Source organism: Hippocampus bargibanti, linkage group LG13, assembly GCF_051943395.1.
Source record: "Hippocampus bargibanti isolate YZ-2025 linkage group LG13, ASM5194339v1, whole genome shotgun sequence".
Classification (NCBI taxonomy): domain Eukaryota; kingdom Metazoa; phylum Chordata; class Actinopteri; order Syngnathiformes; family Syngnathidae; genus Hippocampus; species Hippocampus bargibanti.
The window spans coordinates 22,641,356-22,660,043 of NC_142746.1; the positions used below are offsets into that span (position 1 = coordinate 22,641,356).

At 43.0% G+C, this 18,688-nt stretch overlaps 2 protein-coding genes and 1 non-coding gene across 5 annotated transcripts in view; all 3 read right to left on the reverse strand.

The window, feature by feature from the left end:
* The window catches only part of LOC148889753 (ankyrin-3-like), a 73,893-nt gene extending 64,081 nt beyond the window's left edge, over positions 1–9,812 (reverse strand). Inside the window, exons 1-6 of one of the 2 annotated variants that reach the window (XM_089012723.1) lie at positions 9,715–9,812; positions 9,410–9,589; positions 9,011–9,086; positions 7,599–7,705; positions 5,367–5,517; positions 4,889–5,149 (exon numbers count right to left, since the gene is read on the reverse strand). In XM_089012723.1, coding sequence (XP_088868849.1) covers positions 4,889–4,972 — 84 coding nt within the window. In that variant the 5' untranslated portion in view covers positions 4,973–5,149; positions 5,367–5,517; positions 7,599–7,705; ... (1 more) ...; positions 9,410–9,589; positions 9,715–9,812. Of the gene's footprint in view, positions 1–4,888; positions 5,150–5,220; positions 5,328–5,366; positions 5,518–7,598; positions 7,706–9,010; positions 9,087–9,409; positions 9,590–9,714 lie in introns of those variants that run through there. The other variant, XM_089012724.1, reaches the window with a different exon arrangement.
* A 2,149-nt stretch (positions 9,813–11,961) lies between these two features.
* On the reverse strand, positions 11,962–17,120 carry ubac2 (UBA domain containing 2). Of its 2 annotated transcripts, XM_089012797.1 has the most exons (10): positions 16,972–17,120; positions 15,955–16,079; positions 15,694–15,813; positions 14,687–14,793; positions 14,496–14,619; positions 14,371–14,418; positions 13,324–13,435; positions 13,103–13,245; positions 12,555–12,668; positions 11,962–12,332 (listed from the first exon to the last, which is right to left on the reverse strand). In XM_089012797.1, the coding sequence occupies exons 1-10, from the start codon at positions 17,000–17,002 to the stop codon at positions 12,225–12,227; spliced, it is 1,032 nt and encodes a 343-aa protein (XP_088868923.1). In that variant the 5' UTR covers positions 17,003–17,120; the 3' UTR covers positions 11,962–12,224. The 2 variants fall into 2 exon arrangements, with proteins under 2 accessions (XP_088868923.1, XP_088868922.1); XM_089012796.1 differs by having other exon boundaries at positions 13,103–13,435.
* Positions 17,121–17,374: 254 nt separating this feature from the next.
* Positions 17,375–17,446, reverse strand: trnad-guc (transfer RNA aspartic acid (anticodon GUC)). The gene has a single exon. It is a non-coding gene; the product is annotated as a tRNA-Asp (tRNA).
* Between the last annotated feature and the right edge of the window lie 1,242 nt (positions 17,447–18,688).

Genomic DNA, 18,688 nt, shown 5'->3' on the forward strand with positions numbered 1-18,688 from the left:
CTTCTTGATCTATCTGCGGCCTTTGACACAATTTCTCACCCCATCCTGCTCAACCGACTCTCCACTCTAGGCGTGACACACACCCCACTCAGTTGGTTTCACTCCTACCTCACTGGCCGCTCACAGTTTATCCAAATTACCTCATTCACTTCACGGTCCTCCCCTGTGTCTTCTGGTGTGCCCCAAGGTTCTGTCCTGGGGCCCCTTCTCTTTATTATATACCTTCTTCCCCTTGGTGATATCTTCCGCAAATTTGGAATTCATTTTCACTGCTTCGCGGATGACACCCAGCTCTACCTCTCCAGTAAACCCGACGCCTCTCTTCCACCTGCATCCCTTACACTTTGCCTCTCAGAAATCAAATCCTGGTTTTCTCATAACTTTCTCAAACTAAACAGCGAAAAAACTGAACTTCTCCTTGTCGGTACAAAATCCACCCTTCACAAAGCAAACAGTTTCTCTCTCACCATTGACAATTCTACCGTGTCCCCCACCCTTCAGGTTAAGAGCCTGGGTGTCATCCTTGATAGCACACTATCTTTTCACTCCCACATAAATAACATAACCCGGTCTGCATATTTTCACCTCCGCAATATCAATCGTCTCCGTCCCTCTCTCACCCCTCACACCACTGCTATCCTCGTCCACAGTCTCGTCACCTCCCGTATCGATTATTGTAATTCACTTCTTTTCGGGGTCAATCAAAAATGTCTCCATAAACTCCAACTAGTCCAAAATTCCTCAGCCCGGATCATCACAAAAACCCCCTCATTTCACCACATCACTCCTGTCCTCCAACAGCTCCACTGGCTCCCTGTTAAACTCCGTATTGAATTCAAGATACTTCTGTTTACATTTAAAGCCATCCATAACCTTGCCCCTCCCTATCTGTCTGACCTAATTCAAATCTCCGTTCCTACTCGGACCCTCAGATCCTCTTCCTCCCTCCACCACTACACGCCCTCTGCCCGTCTCACAACGATGGGGTGCAGAGCTTTCAGCCGCTCCGCTCCTAAACTCTGGAACTCACTTCCACCCAACATCCGCAACATTGACTCCCTTCCTACTTTCAAATCTCACCTGAAAACCCACCTCTTTAAACTTGCTTACATGGTCTAATTTATTATGCTGTTTTATTATTTATTGCTTTATGCATGATTTTACTGTTTTGTGTGTTGTCTTTGTTGTAAAGTGTCCTTGAGTGTTCAGAAAGGCGCTTGTAAATTAAATGTATTATATCATCCACATAAGAAGAATAATAATAATAAATATGAAAAAAGCAGAAGCAGAGTGAGAATAGCACCAACTAATTTTTGGAGGCTGGCTCGTAGACTCCCAATGGGGTCGAGAGACAAAACGTTAGCCAGTAAGCGCTTTTCTTTTTGCGTGGCCGTATATAAAAAGCTTTTGTCGTCCCACTTTGCTCGCGTTTAGCAGTTGCCAAGGCAACTCCGAGCCACAGGAAGCCCAAAGAGGAACCAAAATGCATTCTTTTTTTTTTTTTTTTTGGGGGGGGGGGGGGCAAATCCAACAGTTTTCGTCCCTCCCCTCCCTTCTTTGCGCCTCGCACTTTTGGGGGGGGGGATCAACACAACGAGAGAAGAGCCGAAAGCCATTATGAGGCAGTAGCAGACGCTTGCACAGAAAATAACCAACAGAGTCCAGGAAAATACTTGACAATCTTCCATTGGTTGTCGCTATGCGAAATAGTGAACAATTTAAAAATATGTCATTCAGAAATAAATGTTAAATATTGTCATCGTATCTGTTTGCTATCTTGCTCGCCGTCTCTTAGCTATCTCGCTAGTTATCTATTAGCTAGCTAGCTAACTATTTGAGTTATTCCGGGTTGGCGCGTGTGCCTACCGCTGCTCACGCATAGAAAAACTTCTCCTGTGACTGTAAAGTGACCTTGAGAGTTTTGAAAGGCGCTTATAAATCAAATGTATTATTATTATTATTATTATGATTGGTTTGTTGTAGAATGGATGTGAGTGTTGTGAACGTGGTCTCATCGTCGGCGAGAGACGATTAGCCGGCCGGACACTCTTCAGTCCCCCTTGTGTGCACGCACGCGCACTTCATTTCGGACCTTCAAGGCCGCTTCAGGAAATACATCAGCCACATCAATTCAAGTGCAAGAAAGGAGGAGGTCGTTTTCATCCTCGTCATGCCAGGAAAATTGCTTGGAAATTGGAAGAAGTACAAACGCTGGCTAAAATGTTGCGAGCCAGACTTCTCACAAAAAGGACAATCAACCTTTCTTGTTCCTCATTCCACTTATGAATATGATTCAAATAGTTCTGAAGAGGAAAGCATACATGTTTGCAAACGATTAAAGGAGTCCTCCCGTATCAATTCCAGCCGTCAACGGCATCCGGACTGAAATGTAGCGTCCCAGAAAATGCAAAAGATGGCGCCCAAGCTCCGTTGGAAATGGGCTGATTTGTCTGCTGGGAGGGAATTTGTGTCAACTAGTATCAAATAGTTGTTTGTCTTGGTGCAACACTCTACGATTCACCATGGCGTCATTTACGTGTTGTCCTTCTCATTTCGCCATCAACACAAAGTTTTCAGACCAAACAAAGTAGCCAAAATGCATTGCGTGTCGCCTTCTCGGTCAGGGGCGTTCCCTCCGTGACGTCACGTGGGGATCGTCATCAAGCGGAAAACAAGACTTCCGGAATATTCAAATGCGGTGGAATCTTTGTCAAATACGCTCAGTAGAAGGAAGTCATTTGAATTGATTTTACAAATTCTGGACGCGAGACGTCGGTTGTCCTTTAAGGACGTATATAAGTAGCTCTGCCCCCCTTTTTTCCTCCTCCGCGCTCTTCCCCGACACATGTGACACAGCGATGGCGTCCGTGCGAGAGGCCGCTTCATGAAAAATGAAATCTTTCTTTCCTGCACGGTCAACAAGTTGAAGCTTCCCAGCCTCCACTTCATCCTCCTTCTCACTAATTCCACGCCCTCCTCCGTTCCTTCCACATCTTTTGCTCCAAAGAGAGCCTAGTTGCCATGGTTACAATCGCGAACACATCTGGCGTAGTTATGTGGCCCGGCGCACATGCGCACATGCGCACACGCTGAATCGACCGCAAAAATAAATACAAATGAAATCATCAGTATGCATGATTTCCAGAGCTGTCTGTCGGCTGCTTTGTGGCCTGCGTGGGGGAGATAACGAAACGTCGGCCTGCCGACAAAAAAGAAGAAGAAGAAGAAGAAGATAGTTTTCGGAGGGGAACTTTGGGCCGTGGTCATGATAATCCTCTCGCTTCATTTCCACCAAACTATCCACTGGGAGAGGAAGCCCATGGTGGAAAAGGGAAGAGATGGCAAGCGGATGGTGAATTTCATGTTCCATTGCTTCATAATTATATTAAAAATACTAATAATAATACTAATAATAATTTCAGTGTTGTTTGCCCAGAAACCCATTTTACTGGTTACACATGCGCAAAGTATCAAACAGGGCGGTTGGTGGGTGATGAATGAGTAGTTGGGACAAACCTTTCCCATTGGGCTATTCCAATTTGGAAAAAAAAATAATGATGACGATTTGATTAAATGGCAATTTAATATGCAATATTTTTTTTTCAAAGATATCTTTCCATGCAATGTTTTTAAACATGAGCACTTCCATCATTAAACTGATTTTTCTATTCAAATTGATTTTTGCCACACTCCAACTGATACGAGGCCGTTATTTATTTATTTATGTATTCATGTATTTATTTATTTATGTGTTTCTTTTCTTTGTATTTTATTATTTATTTGTCTATTTATACTTATTGATTTACCCATTGATTTATTTATTGGTTTATTTATTCTTATTTATTTATTTACCCATTGATTTATTTACTGGTTTAATTAGTCGTATTTAGTTATTTCTGTATTTTTCTTTCTATCTTTAGATTAAATGAGCCTTTACTCGTCTCGCAGTGGAGAAATTAACATTTCACGGCAGCAAACACCAAAAAACAGGAGCTGCTGTAAAGGCAGCCACTCTCGCGGCGCCATTTTGAAGTCAAAAACACAACATAGGTCTATTATTATCTATTTCTGTATTGTTTTATTTATATTAATTTGTTTATTTATTTATACTAATCTGTTTATTCATTTCTCATTTCTGTATGTATTTATTTTTGCAGCCTCGGCCATTTAAAAATTTCCTTCTGCTCCCTTGTGACGATCTGATTTTGATACATTTTCATCCTCTTTTTTTTGCCTCATAAATGGAATCGGAAGCCAAAGAAAAAGAATGCATCGCTTGTCCGCCCCTACGTGGCCCTCGTTAAAATGTATGGCGGTAATCTTGTTTAACAGCTAAGCTCCCTTCCGCTTTCCCTCCTGGCTAATAAAGCCGACATCTTCAGAGTCGACCCCAAATATGAGTCGTAATAATAATACAATACAAAGTGATTTCTTATTGTGACGATGATGATTGATTTCAGCTGAACATCATTAAACTGATTTTGCGTCTGGCAGCCAGACGCGCATCATGGGAGAGGAGATAAAACACAATGTATTTATGGGGTGGAGGGTGGCTTGTTTATCCTGAAACAAGACACGCCGGCGTTTTAAAGAAAGAACAAAATGCGACACGCACGTCGACATTCCAAGTCATGAGTCAAACCATGTTTGAAAGGCCACGCGAGACAAACAGGCGGACGACGTATTACGTAAGCACAGACGCCCAACGACACAACTACATGGAGGAGTTTGACAGTTCAACTGATGCCCACCTCCCAAATGTACTTTTCCGTGGCTGCGCTCCTGTCAATCAGCCGCGAGCGAGAAGACAACCGGCGGCGGCGACGTCAACGCCAGCGCTCAAACGTTGACATTTACCATTTCGCACTTCAATTCAAACAAAAGTCACCTTTTTGCCTTTTTTCTTGCGATGAGCCGCTTTTCCTCCTCCCCCTGCGAGCGTCGTCGTCTTTTCTTTTATCTCCTCGTTCATTTCCACTCACTTCTTCTTCTTCTTCTCTTTTTTGTTGTTCTTTTGGCGCCTTTTGTTAATCCGACATACGGGAGGTCGTCGTCAGTGAAGCTCCTCCATAGTTCGCCGTGATTGAGAGCCGATGATGCTCTTGATTGCTCTCCTTCTCTCTCCCCGTCGAGGTCTCCACCCACGAGGCTGCAATTAGCCACAAAAAAAAAACAAAAAAAATGGGGGTGGGGTAGACGAAAAAAAAAAGACAACCATACAGAGAGATGTGATGAAGGAAGGCTGTCTAGCTCAAGCTCCCTGAGAATGGAAAAGCTCAGGAGAAGAAGGGTCCAAAATGGGAAAGAAGGGTGGAGAAAGTGGCGGAGAGGGAGGAGGGAGGGTAGAGGGGTGGGAAAAAAAATACCAGAGCCACTTCCTCCCACCGTGTGTATCCCCGTGAGCGTCTCTCGCAGGCGTGACACCAACTGAGGCTTTCCACATCTCTCACAGGCAGGCGAGCGAGCGAGCGAGTGTTCCATTCCAGGCGGGGAGGCAGGCAGGGAGGGGGAGACAAGCTGCAAGAAAACAAAGTCATTTCCACACAGGATCAGGATAGAAATGGAAGAATACTGGAAAAAACACTCAAATACTGGAATCGAGTCCTGAAACAAACAAAAAAATAGCAATCTAAAAAGCTATGGCGGCAGGAGTACACAAACAATTTCACAATGACTGTGACGAGACAACGAGACGCACCTGGACAAGACAAGAAAGCTTGAAGGAGCCAATCTGGAGTCAATCGGGAGCCAATTGGTCGATTCATATACAAAGAGGGCTGCAACCATCCATCCATTTTCCATAGCACTTCATTCCTCATTAGGGTCGCGGGGGGGTTGCTGGAGCCAATCCCAGCCGTCTTCGGGCACGAGGCGGGGGACACCCCGGACTGATTGCCAGCCAATCGCAGGACACACAAAGACAAACAACCAATCACTCTCACACTCACACCTAGGGACAAGTTGGAGTGTTCAATGCGCCTGCCGTGCATGTTTTAGGAATGTGGGAGGAAACCGGAGGACCCGGAGAAAACCCAGGCGGGCCCTGGGAGAACACGCGAGGTCCACACAGGGACGCCAACAGGCAACCTGTATCCATGCGAGAAACATCAAAATGAACAACACGTTTCATCAGATCGTTTTGGTTTTTAATCCAAAACATTTGATTTCTTTTTAACACCTTCATGTTGCCATCGAGAAATCAACGACGCGATTCATCAGAGGCGCCGAATCACCTTTCGCAAAAGGCATTTATGAATGGGTGAGCGATTGCGCAATCAATGGCGCCGGACAACCTTGACGCCGAGGTCGCACGGCGGCCCGCTCGGTCAACGGCGTCCCTCATCTTGTTCCATCATTCGACGGCGTGCGTTGGAGTTCAGGGACGCGCTCCAAATGAAGGCCTGGGCTGCTTGTTATCGACGCCATTTTCTTGACTAAAAGGGCCGCGGCTTGGGCTCAGAGATTTTCAGCTAATGTTGAAGAATGAGGCGGCGCTCTCCGAAAATTGCCCGAGTGCCCTCCGGCGAGGCACCGAAACCTCGCGAAAATCAACCACTCCCGGCGTTTGAAGTCAAATGTCATGTCGTGAGATGTGTCTGTGCGTGCGTTCGGATGGGGGTGGAGGGAACTCGATGCCATTTTGTGTTATTTGGTCGAGCATTGAAAAGACTTATTCCAACGGAGACTTACTTTTGTTCTGCAACCGGGTCAAGTCTAGACAGGTGCAAGCCATCACCGATAAAGAAGCGGAGGAGGGCAAAGTTTTACCTCCATGCCAATATCCCAGGGAGCCATTAAACACACGGACTCGGCCTATTTTCACCATGCAGGAGAACCATAATGGCGCTATTTAAGGAGAAAGCACGGTTGATGGAGGAGCGTTTTAATCTTGGACGTGTGAATATGCATTGTGACTTTTTATTTCTTCATATTGCCATTTCAAAGTAAAGGGACAACCCCCCCTTCCCCCCAAAAAAAGAGAGTGGGGAAGCTCGCAGTGAAACACCCAAACTGGCATTTGGACTCGACAAGCTGAAGCGTGCGCAGGCAGAATCATGACCAGGCTTGCTTACAAATTAGTGTCCCAAAAAAAAAATCTTTTCTTTTCAACATGTGAAAATGTCAAGCTGAAAAGTAGACGCCCAAATATGAGTGACGATGCGATTGATGATCGGCTAAAAATAAATATACACTGAGAAATAAATAAATAATAAAAGCAGGAAAAAATAAATACACAAATATAAATACAGACATTGATTAATAAATCATAAAACAGGAATAAATACAGAAATTGATAAATGGATAAATAAAAAACTGGAAAAAATACAGAAATATATGAATTGATAAACAAATAAATACATAGAGAAATAAATAAATTAAAAAAACTGGAAAAAAATTACAGAAATGTATAAATAGATAAATAAATAAATGTAACCAGTAAAAAAAAATCATCCACCAGCTTTTTGTTACCATGACAACCTGGGTGGAGACGAAAATGGCCTGATATGGCCAAAACCGTGGAAAAGAAATCACTGACCAAAGCGGCCATTTAAACTTGACGCAAACAGCCGTCACAAACGCAATGCAGCTCTGCTTACCTGTTAACATGGAATCAAGTAGGTTGTTGCTTGAAAGTTGCTCTGGATCTTGGTCTGGCATAGCTGGTCAGGTCACGGCTGGGAGGAATGCTGGCCAGTGGCAATCGCTATGGGGCAGAAATGCACAAGTGCATGAAAAAAATGGTTCCATTTACGGCACTCAGTAAAATTCGCGAAATGCCATAAAAAATTTACACCGGGACATGAACATATGCAAATATTGAACCTTATTGAAGAGGCATGTTTTTGGAATGTCTAGTGAATAACTAGAAAAAAAAAATGAGGCAGAAACGTGAGCCCAACAAATGTGATGTGATGCCAAGATGTCATGTGACCGTGAAAAAAAAAGAACATTCAAAGTGTTCAACGTCAGAAGAATGGAATCATCTCTGGACAGGAATAATCTGGTCAAGCGTTGCCACGGACAACCGAGCGAGCGCTCCGTCGTTCTCTCTGGCGAGTTGCCTCCTTGTTACATAGGGTGCACGCATGCAGACACGCGGATGACACGCGGATGACACGCTGGAGCGCTTCTCTCCCAGCAACATCATCACTGGCTTTTCCCACCCTCGTCGCCATGGAGACGAGCAGCCAGAGCTGGCGGGTTTCTGACCGTTGTGAATCGGCACCCACTAAAAAAAAAGAAGGACGTCCTTGTGTTTTGCAACGTGAGGGATGCAACATTTCTTCAGGTGACGCGCAACTGATGTACAGCCCCCCCGCCCACTCAATGTATCAAATATTATTTTTGCACATATATTTTTTTTGGGTAATATACATATTTATTATTTTAATGAAATAAAATATAAATATTAAACATGCAGATTTATATGTTTTTTTTCAAAATATATTTGTATATATATATATTATTTTTTAATGTACATATTTATAAATATGTATAATAAAATATTAAATATACATTATTATTAACACCCCCGACACTCAATTTATTCAGTTTATTGTGTATATATAAATATATATTTATTTATTATTATTATTATTTCTAAATATATTTTCATATATATTGTCATGTTTTTTGTTAATATACATTTATATTTTTTAATACAAATACATATTTATAAACACAAAAACACATTTTTTTTCTAAATGTGTGTGTATATTTATATATTTGTATATATACATATTCATAAATATTTGTAAAATATATGAAATATACATATCTATAAACACACACACACACACATATATACACACACACACACATATACCCATATATACACATATATATATATACATATATATATAATTTGTTTTTCAACATATATTGGTGTATATATTTTTTTTTACATCTACATATTTTTAAAAATCCATGAAATACACATATGTCTAAATATTTATAAAAATATATTAAATAGTCATATTGATAAACACACACACCCATACAGACATACCATGGTTGTGCTGGTCTACAGACAAGTTTTTAGCCTCTCTGCGGTTTTGTTTTCCCGTGGCAGCTTCGGGCACAGACTGCCGATGAGATTGAAAAGAAGAAAAAAAACGATTAGAGTACCAGAAAACTTTGATGAAGACCAAAAAAAACCTAGTTGAGCGTAGTATTATAGACGCAATTGCCCAAGCGAATGGAGCCGAGTTCTAATTACACCAAACCTCAAACATGCACACGACCTGAAGGCACGCAGCGACGGCCACATTCCGACATATGTAGCCACTCGTTCGGAACATTAGCATAACTGTGGGAGGAATTTTGCATTCCGATATTATGTCATTCCGACTTCATATTAGGCGAGAGAACACATGTGACATTGTTTGCCATTCTGCTCAATTCAAACCTCAGAGCGTGGGCCTCGTCCGCCAATCGCCGCCGGTCGTACAAAAGCATCACAGACACAGAGTGAGGACGGACGTACTCGGGCATACGGCGTTGCCATGGCGCACGCTCACCATGGCAACAGAGCCGGCAACCAGGGACGAGAGCGGCGGGGTCGTCGTCGTCGTCTGGGCCTCTGTAGCTGCTCAGATTGAGACAGAAATGTACAGTCGGATACAATTAACGCAAGCCGGAGTAGCATTTTCTAACAACACGTTCAAGGTACTAAATTGAGTGACAAAAACATCAACGCCGTGACTCACTTACCTCCTTCTGGAATGACGACTTAACCTTTGAAACCTTGACTCGCACGTACATAGTCTAAGGCTTCCAGGCATCCATGTTTTATGTCACCTCGGTTAACATCCAAATCTGAAATTAAAGGCGGTATTTCATTTTAGAGAAGAGCTTGGCCTTCTTTGAATTCATGTTCTGTGGTCTGACGAGTCCACATTTCCAAACGTTTCGGGAAAGTGTGGACCTCGTCGTGTCCTATGGGTAAAAAGAACCATTTGGGCTGTTATGGACTCAAAATCCAGCATCATATCCTCGGATTTGGGTTCGGATAGGCATCACTTATTTGTTTACAATTGAACACATTTTAATATTGGTCCGAGAGAAATTGGTCTGAAATGCTTAACATGAACTGTGGGACCCTTAAATTGAACAGAGGCAGAAAAATGCATCCGTCCCCGTGTCAAAATGGCTGCCGTGAAAACGTTCAACAAAAGCGGAATAGGGTCACATTTTCAACAATGGTGCCCCCCCCCCTCCACGAGCACCCCCACCCCATTAAATGTGACCAAATGAAACATCCGTGAATGGAAATGTCTGCTTAACGTCCTCGCCGGAGTCGATGGGAGTGGCACACAGTAACATGGCAACGTTAGCTTACTCTAGGAGGACATCTATTGGTTCATTGAGGTATATTCCATATATGTATTCATAAGATAACCTTTAATTCGTCTCACACGGGAGACATTTCCAATTCACAGCAGCAAAATTATGAAAGACAGTAAAGGAAAAAGATGACATAGAAACGAGAAATGTAAATGTCGCTGTGAATGCCGCCATTTTCGCGGCGCCATTTTGTGTATCATTGGCATTTAATAAGCTACTTTTGTAGTCTTCGCGTTGTCTTCAGTTGTTTGGAGTCTGAGTTTTTTGTACGTGTGGTGCTTTCGGTTGTGTGAAGCATTTGATGAGTTGTGTTCGAAATAAATCAAATTGCCTTTACACTGGGTTCATTGTTATTGTGTGTCTTTGATCAAAAAGCTCGAAAATTGTAGTTTCTTTGACAACTAGAACGCGTTAAGCTCAATTTGTAGTTTGTCGTGTGGACGCTTGAGTTGAAAGTGATATTTCGTGGTCAAAGAGCGCCATCTCGCGTCCAAATAAAGAATACACTGCACTATTATCAACACGTCAGTTTGTTTGGGGCCGAAGAAGCCAGCCATTTTATTTTTACCTCGTCCCGGATAAAGATGATGGCAGGAATTAGGAGAGTTAAAAACATATTTTAAAGCCGTTATGTACAGTAATAATAATGATAATACATTACATTTAGAGTCGTCTTTTAAAACTACTTGTAGGAAACAATAATGACTATGCTACCAAAAATGCACGTTTTTTTTTAATCGTACTATAAGTATTCTGAAAATAAGTGTCACGGCAAAAGTAGTCCAATCAGGGAGTCGTTTTATTTCATAAAAAAAGTGAGATCTGTTACATTGTCCATCAACACTACAATTCCACATAATTATTTGTCACTGACAAGCGAATCATCGGCGCGCCGCTCGGTGTGGTCACATACTGCCAAAGTAATCGGATTTATTTATTTATTTTGGCAGAAAAGTACATTTTTTTAAACATTTACAAGCCGTGTAGCCTGTGTCGTATTGACCAGATAATAAATAAACATTTCGGATTTGTTCGTTTTGTATGTGGGTTTTGGAACGTATGCAAATAAATACAACAAGTGACTCAACACTCACTAGGGGGACACCTGCAATTAAATGTCATACATGAGCTGCCTTTACAAGAGAAAAAACGATGACAAAAATGGGGAAGAAAGAAGAAAAATATCGTTGAATAATCGTAATTTGCGATGGTTTTTGAATTGCACTGCATCATGGTAGGAGTGATGAAATATTTTCTGAGTATGATGCAGTACAGTTATATAAAATAATGTTTGTTGTTCAGTGGGGTGGAGGTGTGGGGGGTCTCACCTGAGATGACCCACCTAACCTTTAAGATGAAACCAACACGCTTCCTGGCAAAGCTCTCCTGATTTCTGTTGCACTGGCTGACTTGTTCAAAGACAAACAAACAAACAAACAAAAATAATTATTTTATATACAACATGGGAGCAAGCGTATATTAAAAAAAATGAGAGATGAAAAATGTATAAACAATATCTGCCTGGAGGATCGGATGTTTTGCATAAGTTTCATTTCATGTACAGGTAAGATCCAACTCATGTTCCGTTCTGACCAAACGGTCACAAGTCAAAAAGGTTGTAAGTCAAAATCCATTCAAAATGTCGAATAGAGACTCAGAGGCTAAATGACTGGCAAACTCCCCCAAACCTCCCTAGTCGGGTTCTTTCCGAGGCCCGGTGAGCCGTACGCAGCCTTCACGTTACCTGCAAAAGCGCAACCTACACACACTACGTCTTCTTCCGCCATTTTTTTGCTCTTCCAAACTGCGGGGTTTTTCCATTCCCGGCTAGCGGCCTTTCGGTTTGCTTCTCGTCACTTTTGTGACGCTCGGGGCTTTCAGTGCTGCAGGAGGAAGTTGGTGGCCATATTGATGTCATTGTTGGATGCTCGGAGTGCCTCCAGGGCGTCCAGCCGGGAGAAGCCCATTTCCACTAACAAGGCGACCTGTCGGAAAAAAAAAAAACACTCAATGGATGCGGGGATGGAAAATACCGCGGCGGGATATAGCATAAGATTGTTAAATTTCAATTTCAGATGTCACGATCCAATCACAAACGCTCTGTGGTGGCATAGTGATGAAGTGCTGCCACTGTGGAGGAAAATATCTAAGCAATGATTTTTGACTTGCACATTTAGACACCTCCCAAAAAAACAACAAGATGGCACCTGCTCCTCGGCGATGGAATTGTCAGACAGCGGCAGGGGAGGCGACGGTTGCGTCTGAGGCTGCTGCGCCGCCGCCGCTCTCCTGCGTCTCAGGGAGGGGAACAAACGGCTCCACTGGAGGAACAAGGAAAATAGGGGGAGATTGCTTGAAACTTTGCTTGAATGAGAGAACCACACACACACACACACACACACCCCTAAAACACCCCCTAGACACACACAGAACACAACCCCACACACAAACCAAAAACACAATCACTCACGCAACCACACACAAACAAATACATCCAACTTCCCTCCCCACACAAAAACAAACACACAACGACACATGCAAACACACACCCATCTAATGCCCTCCCACCCCACACAACACCCCCACACAAACCCACCCACCCACTTACACATTCAACCACACACACACACACACCCATCCAACTTCCCTCCCCACACACAAAAACATAAACACACACACCCACAGACATTGACATGACTTTGACAGGCCTTAGTCCCGCCCCCCCCTCCCCCGACGCCAAGGTACGGTGCCATACTTGGTTTTGATGCGTGGAGTTTTCTGTGGCGCGGTTCAAGCGGGCCATCAGCAGCTGCTGATCCAGCCGGTCCATCCGCTGTTGCCTCTGAATGTCCAGGGTGGCCCCCATCCCCAAAGGCGCCTCAGCGTTGGGGTGCGAACCTACGAGGGACACCGAGAAAAACGCAGCCGGATTTTGCAGAGCGGCCGCAAGCGCCGCGGACGGCGCACGGGACTCACAGGAGAAGAGGGGCTCCAGGAGGTAGCGCGCCAGCGAACACGCACGGCCATCGGGGACAAAGATGACATTCTGCAGCCGCAGGACGTTGGAGCGGTACAAAGCACCCGACACCTCAAAGAAAAAACAAGACACAAATCAAGAGTGTGTTGCGCCGGAAGATGGCGGGCGGGCGGGCGGGCGGATTGACGTCTTCTTGTTGAAAATCGAAATTCAAAATGTCAATTAAAAATTCTAATAGAAAATTAGAATTGAAATTGAACATTTTAAATTGAATATAGATTTTAAAAAAATGACATTGAAAATTAAAATACAAAATTGACATTGAATTTTGAAGTAGAAAATATAATTTGAAAACTGAAATCAGATAGAATTTGAAAATTAACATCCAAAATTGAAATCCAAAAATGTCCATTGAAAATAGAATTTGAAACTTGAAATCAAAAATTGAAATTGAAAACCAAAATAGTAAAAAAGAAAATAGAATTACGTTGAAATCAAATATTGAAATTTATCATAACAATTTAAATTGAAAATTGAAATACAGTAAAGTCTCGTTATATTGATATTCAAGGTAGTCGGAAAAAATATCGATATAACCGGGACTATCGATATATCCGACCCTGTTTGCATGTAATTTTCTCCGTGCGTGCATAGAAATAGTATCGATATAACCGGGACTATCGATATATCCGATATCGATATAACGAGACTTTACTGTAGATTTTTTTTTGGGAAATGGAAAATTGAAATAGAAAATCAACATTGAAAATTTGAATAGAAAATTAAAATGGAACATTTTTATTGAAAATTGAATTTGTATAATCCCGTCCGTCACTTTTTAACAGTATTTTTGGTAAAAAACTGAAGAGAAGTAACTGTTCTTTTGTTGATTGTTTTTTTAATGCTGCGGACCGGATGAAAACAAACCCCGGGCCGCATTTGGCCCCCGGGCCGGACTTTGGACAAGATCGTAGTAGACCGTGGTGATCTAGAAAATGGCTGACTTACAGTAAGTGGCCCAGAATTTTTTGGAGGCTACGACTTACCAGCCCGCTGATTGCCAGGAGCCACATGGAGGGACTGGACGTCAACAGCTACGGCGAGGACACGCCAGCAAACGACGAAAGTGATGAAAATGTCGAGGGAGCTGAAAAATGAAATAAAATCATACCTGCAGCCCGACGATGTAAACCAAGGTTTTGTTGGTGATACTAATGAGACCCAGCACCTCGGTGACGGGCACCGTAGGGATGGACCAATAGAAAGGCACAAAAAGGGCAAAGACCGGGGCCAGCCTGTGAAAGTCAACCATTAAAATGGAGCAGAACTTGAAGAATGGCCACGGTCTACAAGGCTACTCACAGTCCCGCGGGCAAGTCGTCCACCTCGTTGGCGAAGAGGACAAAGACAGCCCGAGCCAACAGCAAGTCCAGCAATGCCGAGACGCACCAGGTCCCCAACAGGAAGGACTGGACAACGACACGCACGCGCAAAACCACAACGTCAGCAAAATCATCTCTTGAGAATTAATCGTAGTGCACAGGTGTCAAACTGTTCTGGCCCGTTACATCATTTAATTCGGAAGCAAAAATTCTAATTGTATCCTGTAAGCCGCAATAACAGTCTTTATTTTTTACGTCGAGCCGGTCATAAGTCGGACGTTACCTGCATTCATTATTTTTTTGTGTGCGCTCGATACAGCATGTAATATGCAGAGGGGATGAAACATTCTAATGGCTTCCCCAAATTCATAACGCCCCCCCCCCCCCCCCCCCCCACCACCCCCGTCCGAGAGGAAATCGTAACTACACCACAATTTGGCCCGTGGCAAAACAATTGGTTGACACCCTTGACCTACGGTATATCTATCTGTGGCTACCCATTTGCTATCTATTTGCTACCGATTAGCTAACTGGCCGGCGAGCTAGCTATCGGGCTGGTTATTATTTAGTTATATAGCTAGTTGTCTAGCTGGTTATCTATTGTCTAGCTTTCGATTTATTTACTTCCGGGTCGAGTGAACACTGGCGCGTGCGGCCGCCGCTGCTCACCCACAGAAAAACTTCTCCTGTGACCGACAAGTGACCTTGAGAGTTTTGAAAGGCGCTTGTAAATGAAATGTATTATTATTTTTTTTTGTTATCATACTCTGATACACGGGGAAAAAAATATACGGCGACTATGCCCAAAGTTGAACAAGAGGCGGCCATTTTGGCTTGTGGCAGCCATTTTGGACATTTACCTCGGCTAAATTTGACAAACTGCAAACAGGTTAACTCCTCAAACGAGCATCAAACGATAGCTGGTCTTCAAAACGCTCTAATGTGAACAAAATATGCCGCCAAAGTGTAATGGTCACGGGTACTCACGGCAAACTTCCTGGAACCGAACCTCCTCTCAAAAATTCTGAAGTTGTAGATGAGCATGCCGCCGCAGAAGGAATCTTTTGCGTCCAGACACACCAGCCTGCCGCACAGCAGCCGCCACACCTACCGCATTTGTCATTTTAGGTGTTTTCCAAGCTTCATACCCCCCAATAATCTTATGCAACCGGTGAAGAAGTGATGATACGATATAGACAAAATACTTTGTCTTATGAAATTCTTTTCACGCTTGGACTCAAGTAATACCTGCAGTTGATGGTTGACCGCGTGGAGGTTGTACTCAAACATGTGCTGGTACTGTGGAAGAAGGATGAGCATCACTGTCAATCCGCTCAGCACCAGAAGGAGCCCTTTGCACAGGGGGGCCTTGTCTGGAAAAAAAAAAAAAAAAACAAAAAAAAACTAAAACATGTGGTCAAATGGGACATATTGAAAATATGACAAAGAGCGCCATTCCCAAACGCGTTCGGGTTTTGCTTCTTATGGTTCTGACTGTAAACTTTCCTGGAGAGTTTTCAAAGGTTCTATAAAATAAAATGTGTTAGAATTTTCTTGTGAAAGTGCCAATAAAGCGCCGGTCAGATGTTTTTCCCTCCCACGAGGGGGCAGCATTTTCCTTTTGTCCATGTGAGCGATTTGTTCCAGCTTCAGCGCAATATAAATCAATATGATGTATTGTATTTTGTACATCTGCCCCCCTTTCAAGCGTATATAACTCCAGACGCACATAATTAAGGAATTAACTATTCTTCTGACGAAAAAAAGAGAGTTTAAAGTTTCTTACGCTGCATTGAATGTTTACTTAGTCCTAAAACTCAATATTCTGTGGATCCTGCAATTTGAGTGAAAATGACAAAAACCCTGGCACGGGAGTGGACACATTTTTTGCATCTGTGTGGCAGTGAATGAGTTAAAAAGGAGATGATTATTATGAAATCTGAAGTTGTTCTAATTTTTTTTAACCACAGAGGTTAGCGTTAAAAAAATAATAGGGGCGTCTGTTGTTGTTTTGGCTGAACTGAACCGCTTTACATTCTAGTAGGTTGTTCGTGTATTGTTGATTGTTTTTTTTTTTTAATGCAAGAGACTTTTTTTGATAATTGAGCGATTTCTAAATGTCCATCTAGACCTGTGACGTCCCAGCTCGCTCGAAATTGGAAACTAAATGTAAATAGTCGCGCAAGCCTGCAAATCGAATGCCAACTCCCTACGAATCTACGGAAAGAAGCTAGCCGAGTAGCCTTCAAACGCCAAAATACTCACACAGGCCGCGGGAACCGGTGGTGGTGAACATGACGTCAAGGAACTTGACAACACACACGACGACGTTTCAAAACAAACTTGGACTGAAATAAAACGAGGTTGCTTTGAAGGGGGAGGCCATGCTGACTGAAATGACGAAGGCGGGGGAGCAGGACGGAACCCGGAAGTAAATCGACAACGACGGAAACTCAACTAGACCAAAACAGATACAAGCATTAATGACCAAAGTCGAGCATGATTTATGGTCGCCAGAGGGCAGTGTTTCCTTAGTTTTGAAACCGGAATAATGCAAAGCAAGACAACTGATTTTATGAAGCACATTTCATAAACATAATTTAAAATTGTTCAAATTAAACGAGGCTGAATACAACATTATAACAAAAAAGGAATTTAAAAGTTCAGTCTCCCCGTCGGGGAATCGAACCCCGGTCTTCCGCGTGACAGGCGGAGATACTGTCCACTATACTAACGAGGATGTTTACGTTTATGAAAATAATTGCCATCTTCAAGGGAAATCTGAACACCAACGTTGGAATTATGTCACGGACAATATATAATTCACATTAGTCAGTGATTGAGATATTTTTAGGCCAGCAGAGAAGGCTTTGCAGACCCCGAAGGCCCACCATTGAGCAGTTTGTACACAACTTTTTACATGCAAAATTCAGACCGCGAGGCTCTTTTGGTTGACTTATTTCATCCATTTTAGCGAAATAACACAGGTCCAAGTTGGGTTGAAACGAGAAAGAAAAGTGGGATTCGCTCTGGTTTGTTTAGCCAGCTGAAGCTGAAGCCGGCAGACGGCGGGCCTTCGCTGCGTCTTCTAACCAGCAAATCCAACAGCTGTCTAATCGTCAACGCCACACTATTAGACAGGCGGGCCCCGTTCCTCCCCATTGGTTACTTCCTGCCCATTAGCTCCATTTGCTTGCCGCCGCTCACACATTTTCAACGCCGCCAACAGCTTGCTAATTGTCTTTCAGACCTTCTCTGTCACCGGCGTCGGAGTCGGCTCGAAAACAAAAAGGTTACTTTGCCCCTGCTCTCCATCAAATGTAATCAGATTAAACGGCACGAAGATGTGGACGTGTTTGTATGTGTGTGTGCGTGTGTGCCAATAAAGAGAGAGCAGATTTGGAGACAGCCTTGACTCCTGCTGTTTGCTTTGTTCATTAAGAGGAGATGAGCAGATGGTTTGCTGCTCTGTTGTGTTCCTCGGGTGCACACACACACACACACACACACACACACACACACACACACACACTTGAGCCTGTCACCTTAGCTTCATCCACCATTTATCTTTTCCATTACACATCTCTCGGCAGGACAATATTACTTTGTGCGTGTGTGTGTGTGTGTGTGTGTAAGTGAAAGACAAGGGAGCGTGAAACAGTAGAAGTGTGCCCCATGAACACAAGTTAAAGCGCTCGTATTGAGCGGCCGAAACTCTGAGGTGCTCATCCCACCCAAAAAAAAGGTGATGGGTCAGCCATTCAAGCATTTGTGAGTCACACTGCGTATTTAAGGAGGACAAAAAGTACAGTAATACACACACTGGGTAATATTGTCCAGTAAATTGCATATTAACTTATTCACTGCCATTCACAAATTTATTCGGGTTTTGTTTTTTTCATGCTGAACAAATAAACTAACAAAATAAATAACTAAATAAATGGATGAAAAAAATACTACATGAATAAATAACTTGGTTAAA

Bases quoted from the DNA above. Each gene is read 5' to 3' on its own strand.
- ubac2 (XM_089012796.1), bottom strand. From the start codon at position 17,002: ATGTTCACCACCACCGGTTCCCGCGGCCTGT. The intron at 15,814-15,954 runs GTATTACTTGAG...CAAATGCGGTAG, and splicing joins CGGTCAACCATCAACTGCAG to GTGTGGCGGCTGCTGTGCGG. The intron at 12,669-13,102 runs GTATGGCACCGT...TTGTTCCTCCAG, and splicing joins ACTCCACGCATCAAAACCAA to TGGAGCCGTTTGTTCCCCTC.